Genomic DNA, 23059 nt, shown 5'->3' with positions numbered 1-23059 from the left:
TTTTTTTAGAACAGTTTTTAGGTTCATAGCAAAATTCAGCAGAAAATGCAGAGTTCCAATGTAACTCCTGTCCATAGACTGATAGACCCCCCCCACTCTCAATATATTGCATACAAGAGTAGTGCATTTGTAACAATCTGTGAACCTACACTGACAAATCATTATCACTTAAAGTCCATACTTTACATTAGGATTCACTCTTATGGTTTTGACTGTAAATGTAATTTTTAGACAAGTTTCTTTCTTTCTTTCTTTTTTTTTTTTTTTTTTTTTTTTACAGATTTTATTTATTTGAGAGAAAGAGAGGGCATGTGCATGAGCAGGGTAAGGGACAGAGGGAGAAGCAGACTCCGCTCTGAGCAGGGAGCCTGATGCAGGGCTCAGTCCCAGGACCCCGGGATCATGATCTGAGCCAAAGGCCGATGCTTAACCAACTGGCACCCCTAGACGAGTTTTTCATAAAGTTTGTGTTCTACCATTAAGTATTTATTTGTTTTAATTTATGCCTTCAATTTCTGTCATATTTTCCTTTGCAATCTGAAGGTCTTAATTAATTCCAAATAATTGTTTTCTAGTTGGAATGGTTAGAATATTTTCACAAAGTAATTAATTTATAATCTCACAAAGTATGGATTAGAGCAGTGCCGCTGCCAAAAGATAGAGGAGCTAGGGTTCAACCATTATTTTCAAATATGACGGAAAGTCTTTAAATATTTTGTTATCTTTGGGCTATAAATCCTGGGAATCAGGTTTTAACAAGCTGACACTTTGTGACAGTATATTTAAATTGATTTTAGGTAATTAGGTAACAGTGACTACTGTTTTAACAAATGAAAATTGCATATAATAAAATTGAGTATTCTGGTTTGTTACATAGATTTAGATCTAGCATAGTTCTCAAATGACTTATCCGGTACTTCTGCTTACATATAAGAGCTTCATGTAACAGTTTATACGTGGTGTTAGTATTATCATTCCTGTTTCCTTTCTTTTCTTGGCCCATTCCGATTTCAGCTCTTGTTCATACTAATAAAATGTTAAGTAGCAGAGGAGATTATCTTATTACTAGATATATCATAATAAAAACACCTATTTATGGGATAGAAAGATAAGGAAATTAAGTCTTTTTCTTTAATAAGAAGTTGATTTCTGATTCTTCTTTCATGTAATTAGATGTTTTATAAAGGAATTTGGGATTATATGGCAGGATTCAAGGAATTTATTAAGTAGTCTGTGAAAACTTGATTACTTTTGTTCTTTGACTAACAGTGTTTGTCTTATTCACAGTAACTGTAGTACTGAATGGAAGTGGCTTGTAGACAGAGCGAGAGTTGGCAGCCGATGGACATGGCTTCAAGCCCAAATTTCAGAGCTAGAATACAAAATCCAACAACTCACGGATGTTCACAGGCAGATTCGTGCATCCAAGGTATTGTCTATATTCTTATTTTTAAAAATAATTATTACTGTTTTAGTTTTTCATCTCTCCACACAAGGTAATTGTTACAAGGCTTTATAACAATGTAGTTAAAATATTAACATTTTTGATATATCAGTTGCTATTAGTTGAAGCTATCATTAGCTATCAAGCTAATGTCTTTGTATTTATCATGATAATTTTATCATATTTGAGCAGTTCATAGCTTCTTCATTGGATTCCAATTAATAGAAATTAGATACACTTTTATAAACTGCTACTTTTTTGGCATTTATTTTAACGTGGAAAATTCTGAATATATTTTATTGAATCTCCTTAGAGTTTTTGTTTTGCTTTAAGAAAATTATAAACACATGAAAATCTCTAGAAAGCAATATAATGGACCTCCAAATTCATTAAATGTTAAATTTTTACTACTTGGGTTTAGTTTTTAGTGTCATAAAGCATTACCTGTACCATTGAGGTACTTATATAGTCCTTCCTGATCCCATTTTCTTTCCCCTTGTTGCTGTAGTCACTACTTTGATTCCAGCATGTTTTGATATTTATTTTTTATGTATGTTTTTATACTGTTGGCACATAGATGTATGTGTCTACAACTGATATTTATTTTTCCATGATTTTTACAGTCTACGTTGATGACATATATGCTACAAACTCTTCTGTGACTTCCTTCTTTTTGTTCAGAATAAATTTTATAGGTCCTGTATGTTACTTAATTATATGAATGAGATGGAATTGTAATACGATGGAATGTTTATCTTTTTTCCTATTTTCTATTGATAGACATATGTATTATTTATTTTTATCTAGTAAAAACAATACTGTAATGACTGTCTTTTTTTTTTTTTTTTTTTTTTTTTGTGAACTATGGAGGGTTCTTGGTATATGCTGAAAAGTGGAAGTGTTGGATCTTAGGCCCAACTATCTTCCGCTGTCCCATACTTACTGATGTGATTGGATAATTAATATTGCCATTGGCAGTGCATGAGAGCTCCTGTTTCTCCACATCGTTGCCAATGTTTTGTAATTTTTGACCTTTTCATTTTTCCAGTGTAATGAGTATGAAATCTTATTTTATTTCTGTTTTAATTTAATTGTTCCTTAGTATTGAGAATTGGGCCTCAGTGTAATTGACCATCAGGTGTTTTTTTTGTCTAAGAATTAATTTACCTTTTGTATTCACTCTTTTTGGTGGAATGTGGGGAAGAGGGCAATGGTTAGTGGAGATGTTTGTGAATTCCTTTTAAATTTTGGAGACTGTTCTTGATCAGTTATAAATATTACAGATCTCTCATTTTGTAGCTTATCTTTTCATTATTTTAGTATATATAACAGAAAAAAAGCATATTCTTTATGTGTTCAATATAGAATTCTTTATTAAGCTTATTGACTTCATTGTATATATCTGCTATATTTTTGTTTATACTTCTTGATCATTCCATTTATGGTATAGATTTGTTAAAATTTCCCCTATCATTATGAATTTTTCAGTTTCTTATGGTAATTTTGTTAGTTTTTGCTTCTTTCTTTTTGAAGTAATGCTGTTTCATAGATACAAATTTTTTATTATTTTAGGTATTTCTTTTTATAAACTGTGAATTGCTAGATTCAAAAATCAACTCTGATCAGTTTTTATTCTTTATTTGCCCTTATTCTCCTCTCTTTGTATTTATGTCTTGTTTTTTTTACCTCTCGTTGAATTGGTAGAATTTGTTCTTTTCTGTTCCCTCTGCTGGTTTAGAAGCTATTCATTATTCTTTGTCATTACTCCTAATTTTTAATATATTTCTTAACTAAAAGTAATCCTAACAATAAAAAGTACTCAGTATTTTTATATTCTTTCTTACTTACAACATGAATTTTAATACTTTCTAAATACTCATTGAATTATCTACTACAATCTAGTTGCTTTTTTTTTTGCAGTCAGTAATTATATTTCTAACTAATTTTATTAAAAATATGCTTTCGATTCTTTTGTGCTCTATCTATAAAGTTAGTTTACAGGGTAAGCTGCTATAACAAGGAAACTGCCAAATTTGCAGCTTTATAAAGGTATATAACACTTCAAAAGTGAGGAAGTGAATACTGGCTGGTGGAGCAACTTGTTTTTTTTTTTCTCTTTTGCTGCTCTCTTATACTCTAGGGTAATGACTAGGGTTGACTGCACTGTTAAACAGTGTTGTAGTCATCTGTTATTCTGGCCCTTGGGAAGTTAGAAGTGCAGCATAGTTTGTCTTTAAGTGAGAGATGACTTGGAAGTTGTACTACTTTGTGTCACATTCATTGGCCCAAATTTAGGCACGTGTCTGCAGCTAGATATATAGGAGGGAAGGTGAATAATATGGTTTTAAGATAAGAAGTTGTATTTATAGATAAAACTCCAGTAGGAGTGGAGTTCTGAGTTAAAAAAAAAAAAAAAAAAAGAGGAAAGTGGATACTGGGAAGTTTGTTGTCTCTTCTACACTACTTTTTCTTTATTGGTTTACATTTTGCTGAAATATATTTTTTAGTAATTTATGTCTCAAAATACCTTTATTTAACCCTCACTCATCAGTGATACTTTAGGTCAATATAAAATTCTAATTTGATGGTTATTTTGCCTTTTAAAGATCCTATTTCACTGTTTTCTTTGATACTGCTGAGCATTCAGTCAGTGGAATTCTTTTTCCTTTGTAGGTACTTTGTCTTTTCTATCTGATAACTTAAAAACAATTTTTTTGTTTATTTGATGTTGTACAGTTTTTTTGCTAATAGATACTTAGTTGTGGGTTTATCTTTATTTTGTTTATCTTGTTATCAGAAGACAAATTTTTTTGTAGTTCACTGAATTTTGACAAATATATAGTTGTGTAATCATCACCATTATCTCCCCTCCTAGTTATTGACCTGTTTCTATAGAAGGGAAAAAAAAGTGCTTGTTTCATAAGACAGTTGATAGAAATAAACTTTCTCATACATTGACTTAAAAATTCTGTCAGATGCTCATATTGAGGCGTTCACTAAAGAGTTGAAAATAAGAATTATTGGAGAAGGTAGGTTTTATTGGAGAAGGTAGGTTTATAAGAGGATAGAGATTTGGAGTTATTTCAGTAGAAATGGGAGTTAAAGTTATTATATTGTAGCAATTTTTAAATAAAATTCATTTACTTCTTCTTCCTGTCTTATTTTCTGCCTTCCCTCCTCCTTTCCTTCACTCTCCCATTTTTCCTTTCCCATAGTTGTTAGAGAAATATGTGCTTAAGGTATACAGTGGTGAACAAAACTCACAGAGTTCTTACATTTTTAGAAATGTATAAGCAAATGATTACACAAGTAGATGTTGTTTTAATGCCAACCAGGAGAAATGTAACATGGGATTTTCCTACTTTAAAGACACACTGTTTCCCCCAAATTATAAGCTGTTTGCTTGGAACTCAAAGTATATTTTCCCATTGAAGCAATAATATAAAGAGTTCTCATAACAATCCCATGAAATACTATTAATTTAAATATTACTAAATATGTTTTTGTAACGTTTTTATGGAAAACTGTATTCTACATCATGAATCTGTGGACATAAAGGAGATAATATTCTAAGGTTGATGGTGATTGGTCTGAAAAGAAAAAGCTGAGATGGAAACGAATCAGAGTTTTTAACCATACAGTCATCCATGTGGTTAGCCCAACATTACCTAGGGACTGCACCTAAGTAAAGATAAGTAAGTTTTAGGTACAGTCATAAGTTTATATTCTGATAGGGGAGATAGATCATATAAATAATTGTGATTTAAGGTAATAGGTACAATGATACATGTTTTTAATAAGATATAGGAGTGGCATAGAGGGAATACATTAACTCTTTTTTTAGGGATTAACTGGTCAGAGAAAACATCAGTAAAGAGGTGATACCTTAGTATGATTTTGGAAGATAAATAATAGTTTGCTTGATGAACCAGTAGACCTGGAAGAGGGCATTCCTTGACGGTTTGAAAACATGAAACAATATGTTTTTGGAATGACAAAATAGAGCGATATTCAAAGGAGTGGAAAGTATGAGTTGTGTAAGGATGGGAGAGGAAATAGGAAGGAATGAATTGTAGAAGTTGGTTGGTGATGTCTACAGGAAGGTGAATAGAAGGATAGACATAAAACCTGAGGCTTAGGGATCCCTGGGTGGCGCAGCGGTTTGGCGCCTGCCTTTGGCCCAGGGCGCGATCCTGGAGACCCGGGATCGAATCCCACATCAGGCTCCCGGTGCATGGAGCCTGCTTCTCCCTCTGCCTGTGTCTCTGCCTCTCTCTCTCTCTCTCTCTCTGACTATCATAAATAAATAATAAAAAAACAAAAACAAAAACAAAAAAAAACCTGAGGCTTATTACCTGTTCTATCTGTTGGATTTGAGGAAACTATGTTCAAGAATAATTTCCTAATGAAAGTAGTTAGTGTTTCTCATTTTAACTCTGTTTTCACTGAAGCCTTCAGTTGTAGTGATTTCCCAATTCTTTCAGAATCATCAGATAATTTCTCCTCTCTGATTATTTACTTTAAAGGATATATCACAAGCATTTTTGTAGTAAACAGAAGTCTCAGAACAAGTCAAGTTTAAATAATTTGGAAATTTCTAAAGAAGTGGATTCCTAGCTAAATTGATGACTAAGTTTTATACTTGAATCTGCACAGTCTGTTTCATATTTTATGACTTGAGAAAGTTCATATTTTATGACTTGTGTGTTGTAAACAGTGCTGTATACTTGTTTAAGCATTTTTAAAAGTTTGTTCATGTAACATCTAGGGGGATAAATTATTTTTAGGAAAGAAATCTAACTTCCCAGTAATAATTTATATGACTTTACATTTTTATTGGTTCAGGCTAGATATGTATCTTAAGAATCACATTATATTTACTTTATGGAAAATGTCATTAAGTCATTTTAATAACTTATTTTAGTAGTTTCTCCTTACATTTCTTGGGAATTAATCAAGATGTTTAATTGCTTATTTATGTGCAGTTTAGTTGATATTATACTAAATAGAGAAAATAGCACTTTCTTTGCTCTTCTAGTTTCTTGAGTTATTGTAATTAAATTGAGACATATGGTTAATGTTATCTTGAATGAATTTTCTATTTAATTTATTTTGAAAGTTTAAAAAAAAAATCCTTTCCAGGTAAATAAGAGATACAGGTAAGAGAAAGAGGTTGAGTGGTGTTTTTTTGTAAATATCGTGTTTAAGTAAGTGCTACTTGGTAATGCTGGTCAGGAAACACTCAGCAGAGAGATGCCTGGATGGCTCAGAGCCTCTGCCCTCAGCTCAGAGAGGGATCCCAGGGTCATGGATGGAGTGCTGCATCAGGCTCAAGCCTGCTTCTTCCTCTGCCTGTGTCTCTGCCTCTCTCTCTGTGTCTCTCATGAATGAATAAATAACATCCTAAAAAAAAAGAAACACTGAGTAGATTTACTAGTAGATCTACATGTTTTGGGTCATTAAGCTGTCATTTCCCCCTTCTTTGACATATTGGGGTGGTCTAACTTACGTTAAAATTTTTACAGAAAAGAAATTCAATATTAGCGGCACTCCTTCCTTGTTCTTCCAACAGTTTGTCAACACATTACAACTTCCATGTTTCTCCTTTTGTTTGCTTAAGCTTTTACTGAAACAATAACCTCTTATCACTTTCAGAAAAGTACTAAAATAGGGGTGTTTTTAGTTGAGAAGCTGGCTATCTTATATTAAATGGTTTCTCTTTTAGGTTTCTTTTGTTATCTTGTGATAAAATCTTCTACATTTTAAATTGTAATTTTGTGCCTTTAAAATTTTTCAATTAATTAAAAAATTAGCTTTGGTGACTTTATATAAATACTGAAGATGTTGCTGAGGCAATTGTTTATTTTTTTATGCTGTATCTTCTCTATGAGGACCCTGGGAGTGGGGTAAGGAGCTCTATAGTGCTCTTATCAGAAATAGTTGTCTTCTCTGGAGCAGTTGACTTGCTTTCATCATATGGTAGTGTTTTCATTTGTCTCAGTTATTGCAGTTCATCTTACTAAAAAAATGTTTGTCTTTGTTGTTTACCTTGTTTTATCTATGATTAGACTGTTCTTTTCCTGAGTTTTTTTTTTTTTTAACTCAGCTTTATTCAGCTATGACTGACAAAATTTTAAGATGTTTAAGTGTACATCATGGTGACCCAACATACATATATTTTTTTCCTGATTTTTAAGAACTGAAACTATCTTTGTAATGTCTTTAAAGTATTTAATCTTTTCCCCCTTTTACTCTATTCTTGGCCATTCGTGAGAGCTTTGTCTAGGGTAACAATTTAAGGAGAAATAGATCATGGACTTGATTATGAATGTCTTTCTGGTCAAATTTTTAAAATAGTACTTTTCATTGAACTAACTGTAGCAGGCCCCCTACTTCTAAAAAGATAGTATTTTAAAGGTTTGAAAATTGACCTTTTGAAATTCAGAATCAGTTCTTCCATATATACAACATTATTAATAAGGTTATGAAACCAGGCTAATTCACAGCCTGGCCCATAAAATAAACTGTAATCAAACCAAAGGGAATTACAGCTAAATTGATATGATGAAAACTTGTACTTACTTTACAAGCAGATACTTGTGAAAAATCTAGTGAGACACTTGTACAAATTTTGAATGGACATTTCAGATACTTTCAAGAGCTTTTGAGATTGATGATACTATATCAAATATACTTCTTAAAAATATATTTATTTATTTGAGAGAGAGCACAGGAGGGGAAGAGGAAGAAAGAATCTCAAGCAGATTCCATGCTGAGCACAGAGCCTGACATGGGACTAGATCCTATGACCCTACCTGACCTGACTAGATCATGACCTGACCTGAAACCAAGAGTTGGATGCCTAACCAACTGCAATACCCAGGCGCCCCAAGTCTACTTTAACTTTTAAAATATCAAGTGAAACAAAAATTTAAAAAAATATATGTTTCTTCAGATTTCTTGACAGCCATATTTGTGCATTCTAGGAAAATAGTCATTGAGATGGGATCAACAATTATATCTCTTTTTTGTAAAAGTTATTAGCATTGTTAGAATTATAAGTTAAAAATAATAATAACAACAATAATAAATTGTTACTTTTACCACACAGCAGTGATAATATATTATTGTAAAATAATAAAATATGTTTGATACAATACCTAATATGTTCATGCTAAAGTGATATATTCTCCAAATTTTAGTGTAAGTTAAAACTGTTCATCTGTAATTTTATAATTTAAAAGCAGTTTCCATCCTACAAATAGCACTTATATATAATATAAGCTGGTCCATACCAGTTTTTTAATTTGTTCTATTTTGAAATACTATACACTTATATTAATGTTTTAATCTGTTTTTCATTACAAGAATATACTATTTTAGCCACATAGGCATTTAATACCTTTCCAATTAGCCTATTAGGACCTTATTGACATTTTGCAAAATAACCATATCTGCACACACACATGCATACATTATACATTATGTGATCATACATACTATTCTTTGCAGGAGGGAAGTGGTAGAAGGAACAGGAAGGGAAAAAGTTTTACTGTAAGAAGTGATAATGAAACTGTTAAGATTGTATCTGTGCATTCTTTTTCCTCCTTTCTCTTCTGTCTTCATTGCCATTGAGGGCCCTCAGAGTGAGAATAGTTGGAGTGAAGAATCTAGGAATATGGAAGCATATTTAGCAAGCTAGTTATAAGTGTGTGTGAATGAATGGTACACTGGGAGGACAAAGCAACTAGATCTCTACTCTTTCCTCTAGTTACTTATATTTGAGAAAATACCCCATCACAGTTGACAATTTATGTCTTTATTATTAACTTATCTACCTTGTAAGCAACAGTTTGGCCTAGAGAATACTTTTTCTCAATAGTACAGTCCTGCCCATGGTTGCTGGCTGGCAGCAACAGAGTTGGAACTCCTTAGAGTGCTCTGAAAAGATAGTTTGAAGTCAGAATGTTGTTTGGATGTTTGTAAGTTTGGTATTTTAATTTATGAAACTGGGAGTACTCAAAGGGAAATGCTAGTGACCAAAATACCTGAAGATTATATGAGAAAGTGTTCTAAATTTCCATGTGAAATGTTCATATTCTGCATATAAGCCTTTATTTTAAATGTGTCATGCTTTTACTACTAATAACTAAGCCAATAAGAAGAAAAATAACTACATATATATAATTTATGACAATATTTACAAGCCTAACCCATCAGACATACATGTTGTTTTAGCTACACATTTTAAATCAGCCAATTTTTTACAGTTAGACTCTACTTTCAAGTGTACTTTCTGATTTCCAGGTGATAAGAAGAAGCATAGTTTCAAGTGCATTGTAATGTTGAAGTTGATTTAGCAGTCAATTTGTTTTCATTTCAACTCTTTAATTGCTGTTTGCCTAGGAGATAGTGATCCTAGAAGACTGTCAACTTCCAAAAGACATTTTGAAAAAACAAATACAATTTGCTGACCAAGCAGCTTCATTAAATACTACAGGGAATCTCCAGGTTCCCCAAGAAAGTCAAGATCCTTTACCAGAACAAGATTTTGAAATGTCACCAAGTAGCCCTACACTGCTTCTTCGCAACATAGAAAAACAGGTAACGTGAAATAAGAGTAATATGTGAATGGCATGAAATAACTTTTAATCAATTTTATAAACCATTCAAATAAACTTGTATGTCTGCTCAGGATATTGGCTATTAAGGTTTGCCATTTGCCATTAAATACAATTAAAATGTGGTATATGATGAGTCTCTCTTATAACATTGATATGATTAAGATTATTTAAACATATAAAATATTGGTACACAGCCATAGGATGATAACTCATTTATACTAGGATTGGAAAATCTTTTTTCTAACAAAATTGCTCTTCACTGGAATTTTTTTCATGAGGAAAGAACAGTGATACCAAACCACTTAACAGATCTGAACGGTTGTCTAATCAATTTATTGATAGAGATTTTTAGTGAAAGATACTAGAATATGAATTATTTCATTAAAAAAGCAGTTATGTAAATAAATGGCAAATAAACCCCTAACAAATTATTTTGATTCTAAAGCTTTTCCTGATATTTAAATTCTATTATAGATGACTCCAGAAGTTTAATTACTCTATCCATCCTTGGAAATCACACCATTTATTTTTATTCAGACTTTAGTGGCTCTTGAACAAACCTGGCTTTCTAGGAGTTTGTTAACTTGCAACCAGTCTGAATCTGTTGGAATATACCCAGTTGGAATCACAGCAGCAGGATTCCCTTGTTCCAGTAAGGTGGCTTCATGCCTGTCCACGTCTAATTTTTCAGGGTTTTTCCTAACATATATTGTGAAATAATTTAGTATTAGGTTACTACTATTTTATTCTTATTTTATTCGATGGTGCGATGCCTCTCACCGCATATTTGTTAAACTTACATTTGCCTAGCATTTTCCTTAATTGCATAATTGTTCCAATGCATAATCAAAATACTTTTATGAATATTTTGTAATTCAGAAAGTTATTTTTTAATTATCTAATATTAAATTGGAATACATTTTACCATATGAGTGGTATTTTAAATAGTGTTGGTTATGTTCCCACTTCCCTCTCTTTTCTCTCTCTTCATCCCATACCATCACTTCCCTTTCAGTTTAGCCCTAATTGTTTCACACTCCAGCATAATGTTTTTGCTTGGTCAGTCAGGTCTTCTGTTTTCTCTACCTGTAGGTCACTACTTATCCTTTGGAAAGAGATTTTTAAATATTTTTTCTTTCTCCTTGGTAGCACCAATTTGTTTTATTAGACCTGAGTTAATATTAGAACTGGCTAATTTACAGGGTCCAGTGCAAAATAATATTTCATAGCTTTTCATTAGAAACAATTTTGAAGAGATTTAAGTCCATGACAGCAGGGCATTAACCAAGCATAGGATCCTTCTGAGGGCAGTGCTATGCGACTGCTTACCCATGAAGTTGGCCCTGGGTGTCATGTTTATTTTTGGTTCCGTTGCTGACAGGAGTGCCAGATGCTTTGAAAGAGAAGGGAACCAGGAGTTATGAGATCAATGACAATGCCTCTACATATAGGGAGAGTAGAGCAAAAGGATAAGAAAGGGACAGCAGTGATCTCTTTTTTTTTTTTTTTTTTTTTTTTAGCAGTGATCTCTTGTAGAGGTCTTTGGCAAACTGCCTATGAACAGGTCATTTGCTCTTGAAACATATGCTAGTAATGTTTTTATAAGCCAGTTAAAATTGTTTTCAAATACTTGCTGAAGAGGATTGTGAGTTAAGTGGCAGGGATTGCAAGCCTGATACTATGCATATTGTTCTTAAGATAATCTGTTGATGTATAACTGTTTATTGACCATAGTGGACCTTAAATATAGATCAAGTATTGGATGATTTTAATAAATTAATTTTGATAGAGGAATGTTTGTTTTAACAAATAGAATTTATTTATGTATCTCAAAAGCAATTAAAGAGTTGGCAGTTGGGGCACCTCAGTGGCTCAGTGTTTGAGTGTCTGCCTTTGGCTCAGGTGGTGATCCCACAGTCCTGGAATCTAGTTCTGCCATCTGGCTCCCTGCAGGTGTTCTGCTTCTCCCTCTGCCTATGTCTCTGCCTCTCTCTCTGTCTCTCATGAATAAATAAGTAAAATATTAAAAAAAAAGTTAGCAGTTAAAATACAAAGGTACTATTGAGTTGATTACTGATTTCAGTTTTCAAAAATAACTTACTGATTTATAGTATTAATGTATACCTGCATTGTTAGATAATGTATTTTATTCATAAGTTAAAAGGTGACTTTATGTCAGAACTTTAAGTAATTTAAGATGGATTTCACATCGGTGTGTTTGCATTAAAAACCTTGTGTTTGCATTAAAAACCTTGTTATCCAATAGCTAGTAAATGTTTTAACTTTCAAGTTGATTAGTTTTTGTGTTTAGAGTTCAAATTGCGCCTCCCTTAATTTTACTTTTTTCTCATTTTTATTATGAATTTCTTGTCCCAAACATGGACTCAGATATTTGAGGTTTGGGAGGGGCCGGATTGGTTAGTGATTATATTGTTCTTGGCCAATTAGTCACACATACCTATCCAGTTACCTCCCAGGGTTTAGATGATTTTTAATGATATTCTTGGCAATGGAACAATGAGAAGAGGGTATCAGTATTTCAGACTGAAAAATATGAGATACTTTATGAATTTCTTTGTATGACTGAGCTAATGAATGGTTATTAAGTGTATAAAGAATCTGTATTGATTTTGAAAATGGACTTTAATCTAAAAATGAGTAATAATTTTTAAAATGAAGTCATGAGGTATGTATTTTTCAAGAAAATAAATTGTGAAAATATTTTAGGGTCTTTTTCAAAGACTTTGAGGAATTCAAATATTAGATTTACTTCTATCATATTCTTTAGTCTCATTTTTTCTAACAGCATGTTATTAGTTTCATACAAATGAAAAATTTAAAAATAATTATTTCATGTACCCCTCTGATAATGGAATATCTTTCAGTTAATAAAATTGGTGAAATAAGTTTATATATTTTTTAAAAAATCATACATTAAGTGAAAAAATCAGGTTTTAGAAAATTGATGTGACATGATTTAACTAAAACTATGTTTGTTTCTATGTGTGTATATGCATGTTGTATATACTCTCATGCTCACATATACTCAAAAAACAGTCTAGAGAGATTAGGTGTGTAATGAAAATAGTTCTCATTCTTTTGTAGAAACATACTGTTTCCACTCTTGTGGGTTGTGTTTGTTATGACTATCCATTCATTCATTCATTCATTCATTCATTCATTCATTCATTCATTCATTCATTCATTCATTCATTCATTCATTCATTCATTCATTCATTCATTCATTCATTCATTCATTCATTCATTCATTCATTCATTCATTCATTCATTCATTCATTCATTCATTCATTCATTCATTCATTCATTCATTCATTCATTCATTCATTCATTCATTCATTCATTCATTCATTCATTCATTCATTCATTCATTCATTCATTCATTCATTCATTCATTCATTCATTCATTCATTCATTCATTCATTCATTCATTCATTCATTCATTCATTCATTCATTCATTCATTCATTCATTCATTCATTCATTCATTCATTCATTCATTCATTCATTCATTCATTCATTCATTCATTCATTCATTCATTCATTCATTCATTCATTCATTCATTCATTCATTCATTCATTCATTCATTCATTCATTCATTCATTCATTCATTCATTCATTCATTCATTCATTCATTCATTCATTCATTCATTCATTCATTCATTCATTCATTCATTCATTCATTCATTCATTCATTCATTCATTCATTCATTCATTCATTCATTCATTCATTCATTCATTCATTCATTCATTCATTCATTCATTCATTCATTCATTCATTCATTCATTCATTCATTCATTCATTCATTCATTCATTCATTCATTCATTCATTCATTCATTCATTCATTCATTCATTCATTCATTCATTCATTCATTCATTCATTCATTCATTCATTCATTCATTCATTCATTCATTCATTCATTCATTCATTCATTCATTCATTCATTCATTCATTCATTCATTCATTCATTCATTCATTCATTCATTCATTCATTCATTCATTCATTCATTCATTCATTCATTCATTCATTCATTCATTCATTCATTCATTCATTCATTCATTCATTCATTCATTCATTCATTCATTCATTCATTCATTCATTCATTCATTCATTCATTCATTCATTCATTCAACAGTTTGATTGCCCCCCTCAACTTGTCCCCAACTTCATCACCCCTGTCCTCCAAATCCTGTAGCCATAAATGTCTGACTAATGGCATTTCCAGGAGGTAGGTATCAAGTGGGATCGTTTGGCTTCTAAATTTGGCTTTGTTTATTTTATTTATTTTTTGATCTTTTAAGTAGTATAGTTGCTTTTTTCTACTTAAGCACTATTAGAATACAATCAATAGAACATGGATACATTTTTAGATGTCATCAAACTTATATGATTAACGAAAACATAAACCAGAGACTGCGGGAGCAAATTTCCCAGGATGTAAAATGTTTCTGAAAAAGAAAAATGGTGATACCGTTTGCTACAGAAGCACTGCATTTTTTTTTAACATACCTTCCATTTTGTACATTTTATATTCTTTCGTTCCATACTGCTTGCCCTTTCATAGCTAGTAATATTAGTAGTTCTAATATTAACTATTAGCCTCTTTGCAGGTTAATCTAATAAAGATTAGAAATAATCTAATTTAGTCCTTTGTGTGGTGGCTGGCACATAGTAGGCACTTAATAAATTACAGTTATAATTTTGTTATTATTAACTTGTCTGCCTTAAAATACTCTGTAGATGCTATAAGCTAAATTCAAATATTTTGGGAGGATAGGATGTATAGATAAACGAACTGTAACAAAAATGGATATAGAAAAGATAGGATACTTTAAAAAGTAGAAAAATTTGTAGTGGTATAAATCATCTTGGTAGATTAAAGTGTTTACTAAAATATAAGCATTTACTAAAAGTATGAGACTTAACTCACATTTCTTGCTTAGCAGTAGTAAAGGTTCATTGTTTTCTTGCAGAGTGCGCAGTTGACAGAGATCATCAACAGTTTGATTGCCCCCCTCAACTTGTCCCAACTTCATTCATTCATTCATTCATTCCAAAACATTTTAAGAAAAAAAGACCCTATATATAGTTTGGGCACAGAAGATTGGTAGATACCATCCATAAAGTTCAGGTAAAGTTTCATTTAATCATTTATATCTCAGCTTTTATAAGGTAAACATTTTTTCTGAATGCAATTAATATAGTAATTACTTTAATCTTTAGCAATTTATTATATCAGCAATTACACGCACACACACACAGGATCTTAACTCTTTTGTGAACAGCTTTTTTTTCTTTTTTTTAAGATTTTATTTATTTATTCACGAGAGACACCAAGAGAGAGAGCGAGAGTGAGAGAGAGAGAGAAAGGGAGAGAGGCAGAGACACAGGCAGAGGGAGAAGCAGCTTACATGCAGGGAGCCCGATGTGGGACTCAATCCCCAGACTCCAGGATCATGTCCTGGGCTGAAGGCAGGTGCTAAACCGCTGAGCCACTCAGAGATCCCCACGGACAGCTTTTATGTCCCTTTTATTTTGCTTATTTTTCTATTTTAAAGATTCAATTAGAATTAAAGATGCTAATAGAATATTATTTTTCTAAATTTTTTTTCAAATAAAATTGTAATGTGGGCTTCTTTAGCTGCCATGGAGGACTGAATGTAATTTAGTATTGGGAATATTTATATTAATAATTATATGATTTATTGCTAAATTTTGTTTTTGTTTATTATAACATGAAAGGAAAATTTATTCTCTGGTAAAAATTATGTGAAGTAACCATCACATTTTTCATGTGATTAGAGGATATAAATTGTCTAAAATATATTGTTATTTGGGCTTTATTTCTGATTTGCTATTTTGAAAATCGAATTTTTAATACTTTCACTGTTTCATTTGTGCTGGATAATTTATTCATTGTTCTGTCACAGAAAAGAGTTCTTCTATTAGTTTTGTTTTACGGTTTGTTGATTTTAATACTCATTCCTTATATCACTGATGACTTACTTTGAAAACAAAGATTCTCACATGTTGTATAAGGCAACTCTGATATCTTCATTTATGAGAACATATGCTAATTAAGAAAGTCATAATTAAAAAAAAAAAGAAAGTCATAATTTATTTTTTAAAAAGGAAGTTATAATTACAAGTTGAGCCATTAAATAACATTAAATTGATGTGCAAACATCACGATTTGGGTCAAGCCCATTTTGGTAACATTTTGTTTACCTAACCAGACATTACACTATTACATATATATATGTATGTGTGTACATATTTTCATTTTAATGTACTTGCCTATATTTTTGGTTAGTCACACAGTATTTATTACATAACTATTTGTTATATGTCATGTAGTTAAAGTGTTAGGTTACAAAGATGAAACAAGTCTCTACTTTTAACTAACTTGCAGTCTCATAGGTGAAGTATAATTATTCAAAATATGTAATAATAAAGGAATTGTGTGCAGTTATTTGAATACTAGATTTTATTAGCTTTCATAAGTGAAAAGATACCTTATAAAGATACATGGTTCCAAATGAAAGTGGTGTTAACATTGGTTTTATTTACTTAAATCATGATACTTTTCAATTCTGTTTACTAATAGTTCAGAGGTTCTTGTTGAAATCTGCTAGTAATTGCCCTCTTTCCTGATGTCAGGTATTTGTTCTTACAGATTAACTGGAAGGCTTATTTTTGAAAGTTTATAATAGGGATTAGGGGGGAAATGAAAATAGAAGTTTATAAAAGGCTCAAAAACTACTTAAATTCTTTGTAGATTTAAGATAAAAATTTATTCTCCAACTTTTTGAAGTATTCTGATATGCAAGTGTTTTAATTAATTTTATTAATTACTAATTTATTTACTTCGGGCAGTAATGGATATTTTTTCAGTATGCTTTCTATATAACATGAGTTCCTTTCAAAAAGCATTTTCACATTTGTTGTCAAAATATACTTTTCTTGAAGAAAAGGTTTGGTTTCCTAGCATTTGCAGAAAATGTAATACAGCTACCTTTCATCAAACAGAAGGTGAGTGGGGTGCCGAGGGGGCTCAGTCCATTGGGCATCTTGATTTCTGCTTGAGTTACCTCCGGGTTGTGAGGTAATGAGATCAAGCCCCACATCGGGCTCCTTGCTGCGGGCATAGAACCTGCTTAAGATTCTCTCTCTCCCTCTCCACCACCCCTCCCCCTACCAAAAAAAATGAGCAAATTTAGAATATTAGAGTTTTTGTTTAAAATGTGTAATTTATCTTTAAGTTTAATAACTGTTTTTAAATCTTTTGCTACCACAAACTTCTGGTTTCATTAAATTTTTTGTAAAAATTCTGTTTATGAGAATATATACCATAATAATTCTATTTAACCAAGAACATAGAAACTGGAATATATTGCAGATAGAGTAATAACTTTGAAGGAAAAGACAATTTTGAGGATTTATGGTGGATGTGTCAGATGTGAAGGGAGGTACTGAAAAATGTCTCTTGGTTCTGCCATTGAGACCTCAACACCAGCAGTGTAGTGGCATGACGAGAGAGAGATGAGAGTGGGCTGACAGAGAACTGGAGAAATAGTAGAGAGGAGGAGTGCACTTTCAAGGTTGCTGACTGTAAAGGCTATAGTAGAATGGATGTATAAGATCAAGAAAGGTATTTTTTGTTTTTAAGATGGAAGTAATGTAAGTATCTTTATTAAAATGAAGGGAAAGAGCTAGAGATGGTAAATGTAGAAATATATATCATAAAGTTATGGAGGGATTTTATATAAGGTAGAAATACACTTGTTCCTTGCAAGTGCTGTGGTAGAGATTAAGGGGGCTGCAGATGTTTTTAAAGTGTCTATAGCCAAGTTGTTTATTAAGTGACTATAGTTGTTTATAAAGTGACTATAGCCAAGTTAGAAGTGAGAAAAGAAGCTGTAGGAGTTAGGTAAAGGTTTGCAGATACACTGGCCAGTCAGACATTGTCTCTTCCCTGTTTAATTCCCTTCCCTACCTTCCTCCTCTTTTTGTAGCATGAGCAGCCCATCCCTGGAAAATGATGTTTTGTGATTTCTGAGTAGTTGTTGTTGTTGTTGTCTTTTTAATGCCTTAACTATATTCCAAGAAATACTTAATTGATATTTGTAAACCTAGTTAAGAATTTAAAAGTATTCTCTAACTGAACTTCTTGTAAAATAAACAAACATGTAATAGTAAAATTCTGTTATTTAAAAGATTATTGTACTCATCACATTTGAATACTCATCACAATTTTATATTATAGTAATAAAGAAGCTTAGGTTTAAAATATATCTGTATTGAAGGAAGGTGAAATTTATCTATTTGCCTTTTGCTTCTGGGAGTAAAATGTCAAGTGAAGCCTAGTTTTATTTCTTATATCTTTGTGTTTTTCCAACCTTGTTATTTTTTCTTCACATGTAATTATATATGAAGAAAACATATTTAAGAATCAATGAATTTTAAGAGTAAGGGCTTAGTTAATTTAATGTTTTGCAAACTTGATAGTCAGAAAACATTTTCTTAAGACATCCCTATTAAGCATACAAATACTGTTCATTTTATGTATTTAAGTAAATGTGAAGGTAAGAAAAGTATTCATTTGAATAAAAACTTTTAAAATCCTGATACAATGTACATAAACAGAATTTACCATTTTAACCATTTTTATGTTTAGTGCATGAAGTATGTTCACATTGTTGTGCAATAATCACTGTCATCTTCAGAACTATTTTCATCTTCCTAAACTGAAACTCCATTAAACAATAAGGACCTATTCTTCCTTTTTTTCCCATTCCTTGGCAACCACCATTCTACTATGTGTCTCTATGAATATGACCACTCTTGGTATCTCATATAAGCAAAATTATACAGTATTTGTCCTCTTATGACTAGGTTACTTCACTTAGCATAATGCCATCAAGGTTCATCCATATTATATAGCATGTGTCAACATTCCCTTTTTAAGATTGAATAATATTGCATTCTGTGTAAAGACCACATTTTGTTTATTCATTGATCCCTGGGTGAACTTATGAATAGCCACCTTTTGGCTATTGTGAATGATGCTGCTTTAAACATGAGTGTACAGATAAACTGAATCTGCTTTTTTAAAAAAATTTGAGTTCTTGCTTTTAATTTTTTAGACATACACCCAGAAGTGGAATTGCTGGGTTGAATAAGAATATTTTATTGTTTATTTTGAAAATGAGAAATTAGTGAATGTTAATGGTATTTCTAAGCCAAAAGCTAAGAAAAAGCAAGAAACCAAAAAAGTAAGCAAAGCGCAGCATCTACTTTTATCTGAGGCCAATTTCTGACAAAATTGAGTTTTGATAGCTTTGTGGGGAAAGAAAGAGAAATCAAAGCCAAATCAAAAATCAAGTGAAGTTTTAATAGCTTGTGGGGTGAGAGGAAGATAAATCAAAGCTAAAACAAATCAAAGCCTTGCCTATGGCAGGGAGATGAAATGAAATCCTATTCCATGGAGTAAGTGTAAATCAGAGTAAGTGTAAATCAGAAGGAAAACTGTTTCCTTTTCCCCACGTTGGGCATCAGGGGGAAAGTTGTAGGAATACTACAAGGTAGATGGCAGAGGCAGATGTAGATTCTCTTTGGAGGAAGAGATCTGCTTTCTTAGCCTGCAGGAAACCCTCAGGAATAATTTTTCAAGGCAGTGATCAGCCCACATGTAAATATAATCAGATGTGTGAGGAGAGCGATAAGAGTAAGAATAAAGAGAAAATAATAGGAAAAACAGATTGCAAAGTTTTCAGATATTAGAATTATCAAACACAATCTGATTATATTTTTAAAAAATAGTACTCATTTTGATTTGGGAAGTTAAAGATAGGCTTAAAATATCTGCAGGGAGGAAGCTATAAAAGTTACACGGTACATATGAAAAAGATCCAAATAAAACTCCTGAAAAATACCTTCATTAAAATAAAAACTAAGTATAAGAGAATTTGGCAACATTGACACAACTGAATAGAGAATATGTAATGTAGAAGATAGTGAGGAAGAAAAGTTCCAGATTATAGGAAAAGAGACAAAACTATGGAAAATAAAGAGTCATTTAAAAAACGTTTAAAAATGTGAGAACATATTGAGCAGGTCTAATAGAAGACTTCATTGGAGACCTGAAGATGAACTAGAGAATGGAGCAGAAGTGGTATTTGAAGAGAGATTGGCTGAAAAATTAACCGATCTGATGAAAGACACCAAATTCAGGAAGCCAGACACAGATTCTTAAGCAGGACAAATAAAAAGAAATCCACCCCTAGAACCAGAGGAAATGGGGGAAATAAAGACAAATGAAACATCTAAAAGCAATAGCAGAGGTGGTGAAGGAGGAAGACATCACCTGTACTTAAACTCCATTGTTCACCTAACAGCTGACTTCTCAAGAGTAGTAACACAGAGCCACAGCACAGTAGAATGGTATCTTCAGTGTGTTGAGAGAAAACTGTCTGTCTAGAAATTCTATATCCAGAGAAGACATCTTTGAAGTCTGAGTGTGAAACACAAATGCCTTCAGACTAATCAGAACTAAAGAGTGGGTCACTAGTAGACTCTAATTATAATGATAACCATAAGGGTGTGCCTCAAGCAATGGAAAGTGATGATCCTAGATGAGTATTTCAAGATGTAAGAGGGAGCTAAGGACAAATGGAATAATAAATAAGTATATGGGTATATTTAACCAAACCGTAGTAAAACATGTCTAGTGGGCTAAAAACAGAAAAAAAAAAAAAAAAAGTCCATGGGAACAAATAGGTCAGGAGGCAGGTGAGTGGTTTTAAATTGTTCTCAAGTCCTTGAGTTATTCAGGACACTGGAAAAGTCCTGATATTGATTTACCTTTCTGTAGTTCTGTGCTAAATATGAAGAGGAGGCCCTCCCCCAAGGTTGTGGGGAGGCATCTTAGGTACTGATGATAATCCATTTCTTGGCCTGAGTGGTGGTTATGTTACAGGGGACGAGTAGGTGAAGCATTGCTTCATATTTATAAGTCAAACATTTTATGTACTTACTTGTAGATATCTTACATTTCACAATCAGAAAGTTGAGAAAAATAGGATACAAATTATATACTTCAAAAAGGGTAAATAGAGGGTGCCTGGTACCTCAGTGGTTGAACATCTGCCTTTGGTTCAGTGTGTGATCCTGGGGTCCTGGGATCAAGCCCTGCATCGGGCTCCCCCTGGGGAGCTCCCCTGCTTCTCTCTCTGAGTATGTTTCTGCCTGTCTCTCATGAATAAATAAATAAATGATCTTAATTAAAAAAAAAAAAAACAAAACAGGGCAAATAGAAAACACAGCAGCTGCTATAGGTTTTGAAAAAAAAAAAATGGCATTCATTATTATCCTAAGCCTGTGAGCAAAGCTTGACTAGTTCTACATTATGTAAATTATAATCATAGAATATCAAAGTTTTAAGATAGGAGAAGGAATATAATATTTGTTGAAAAGGAAACAGAATTAAATCTTATTTCAACATGTTACCTTCAATTTTGGCGATAAAGAATGATCCAGTTACTGATTTTATAACCCTTGCCCTTTTCTTTATCTGTCAAAACTGTCTTAATCTAGGATGTCTGTTCTTTTTCAGTGAAAGCCTTCAAACATACTTGTGGGAAGCAAATGAAGAATGGCTAAAGGAAAGGACATATAACTATAGTTTTTTTTAATTGTCCTCTCTGATCTGAAAAGTATTCTTATATATTTGTGAATTTTGAGGTGCATACTCAGCTGAAATGTGTAAATTAATACAAATGTCAGACCTGATAATAGCAGTATAATAATAGGAAGTTACAGAATGTAGATACAGACAAAAGGAACATTTTAAAGTGATAGGAAATTTGGTAATTTACTATGATAAATAATATTTACCTTACAGTTCTTAAATGTCTTTATGGTGTCTAAGTATTTATATTCTCTCTCCTCCAAAAATTTTATCAAGTCTTTACTAACATTTGGCAGTTTTTCAGTTTCTACTCTTTTCCAACTTTTACAATCACACTATCTTAAAAAGTACATGTTAGTCTATTAGGATGCAGTATGCCACAAAACAGATCATTGACTGTTAAATATATATCTTAAAGTAAACGTAGGAGATATTGAGAGATAGTATATGATTGTATGAAGAGTAAATAAGGCAGTATATACAGAACTCTTAAAACAATGCCTGGCACATAGAAACAGCCTAATAATGTTAACCGTTGATATTTTTATGTCAGGACGTATTATGTATGTTAAAACTATATATTTTATGTATGTATATTAAAATTGTAGGTAGTTTTATTTCTTTCATATCATGGCATTATCCTAGTCATTGATTCAGAACTATTCTTACTTAAAAAAAAAAAAAATGCTTCCAGTGGCCTGAGTTCCAATATGGATTTTAGGGCCTATGTAAGTCTGTTACTGAAAGTCTATAGTTACTGGGAATCAGAGGTACCACCTGTTTCTCCATCATAACTCTTGGGGAGTTATAAAGTTGTCCTGCCTTTGATCTGCCTAGTTGGTTAGGGACCCTATAATAAAAACAAAGTTTTTATTCTCAAATTACATAAAACACCTCCTTCAAAGGCCATCTTGGGACATTTAATCTCTCCCTTCCCCTCCCCCCAAAAGTTGTAACTTGTATTCATTTTTAATCAATTAGAGTGTTTTTTGAAATTTAGTGGTTTCAGGTTAACTTGTGGTTATGAATATAAAGTATACATTTTTATCTATTCTTTTTGTTTTTGACATTTTATGACCTTGGGCAAGTAAGCTTAAAATCTTTACATGCTATTTCTTTATCTTTAAATTTACTGGGACACAAATATTTATAGTTTCTAGTACTAATATTCTTTAACTAAATGTTTATATTTGAGGAATTCCATTTTTTTAAACAAATGAATAATAAAAATTAAGATTTCAAAATAGCCTAAAATGTACCTTTTTGTCACATGACTTTTG

The 23059-nt window shown here is 31.9% G+C and overlaps 1 protein-coding gene across 1 annotated transcript in view; it reads left to right on the top strand.

Moving 5' to 3' along the window:
- Nucleotides 1–23059, top strand: part of KANSL1L (KAT8 regulatory NSL complex subunit 1 like) — a 112931-nt gene that overhangs the window by 22818 nt on the left and 67054 nt on the right. The window contains exons 3-6 of the mRNA XM_041737292.1: nucleotides 1288–1429; nucleotides 9851–10048; nucleotides 11914–11935; nucleotides 14219–14318. Coding sequence (XP_041593226.1) covers nucleotides 1288–1429; nucleotides 9851–10048; nucleotides 11914–11935; nucleotides 14219–14318 — 462 coding nt within the window. The remainder of the gene's footprint in view (nucleotides 1–1287; nucleotides 1430–9850; nucleotides 10049–11913; nucleotides 11936–14218; nucleotides 14319–23059) is intronic.

This window comes from Vulpes lagopus, chromosome 22, assembly GCF_018345385.1.
Source record: "Vulpes lagopus strain Blue_001 chromosome 22, ASM1834538v1, whole genome shotgun sequence".
NCBI classification, from domain to species: Eukaryota; Metazoa; Chordata; class Mammalia; order Carnivora; family Canidae; genus Vulpes; species Vulpes lagopus.
Note: the sequence above shows the minus strand (reverse complement) of the source record. Positions and strands in the feature narration are given on the sequence as shown.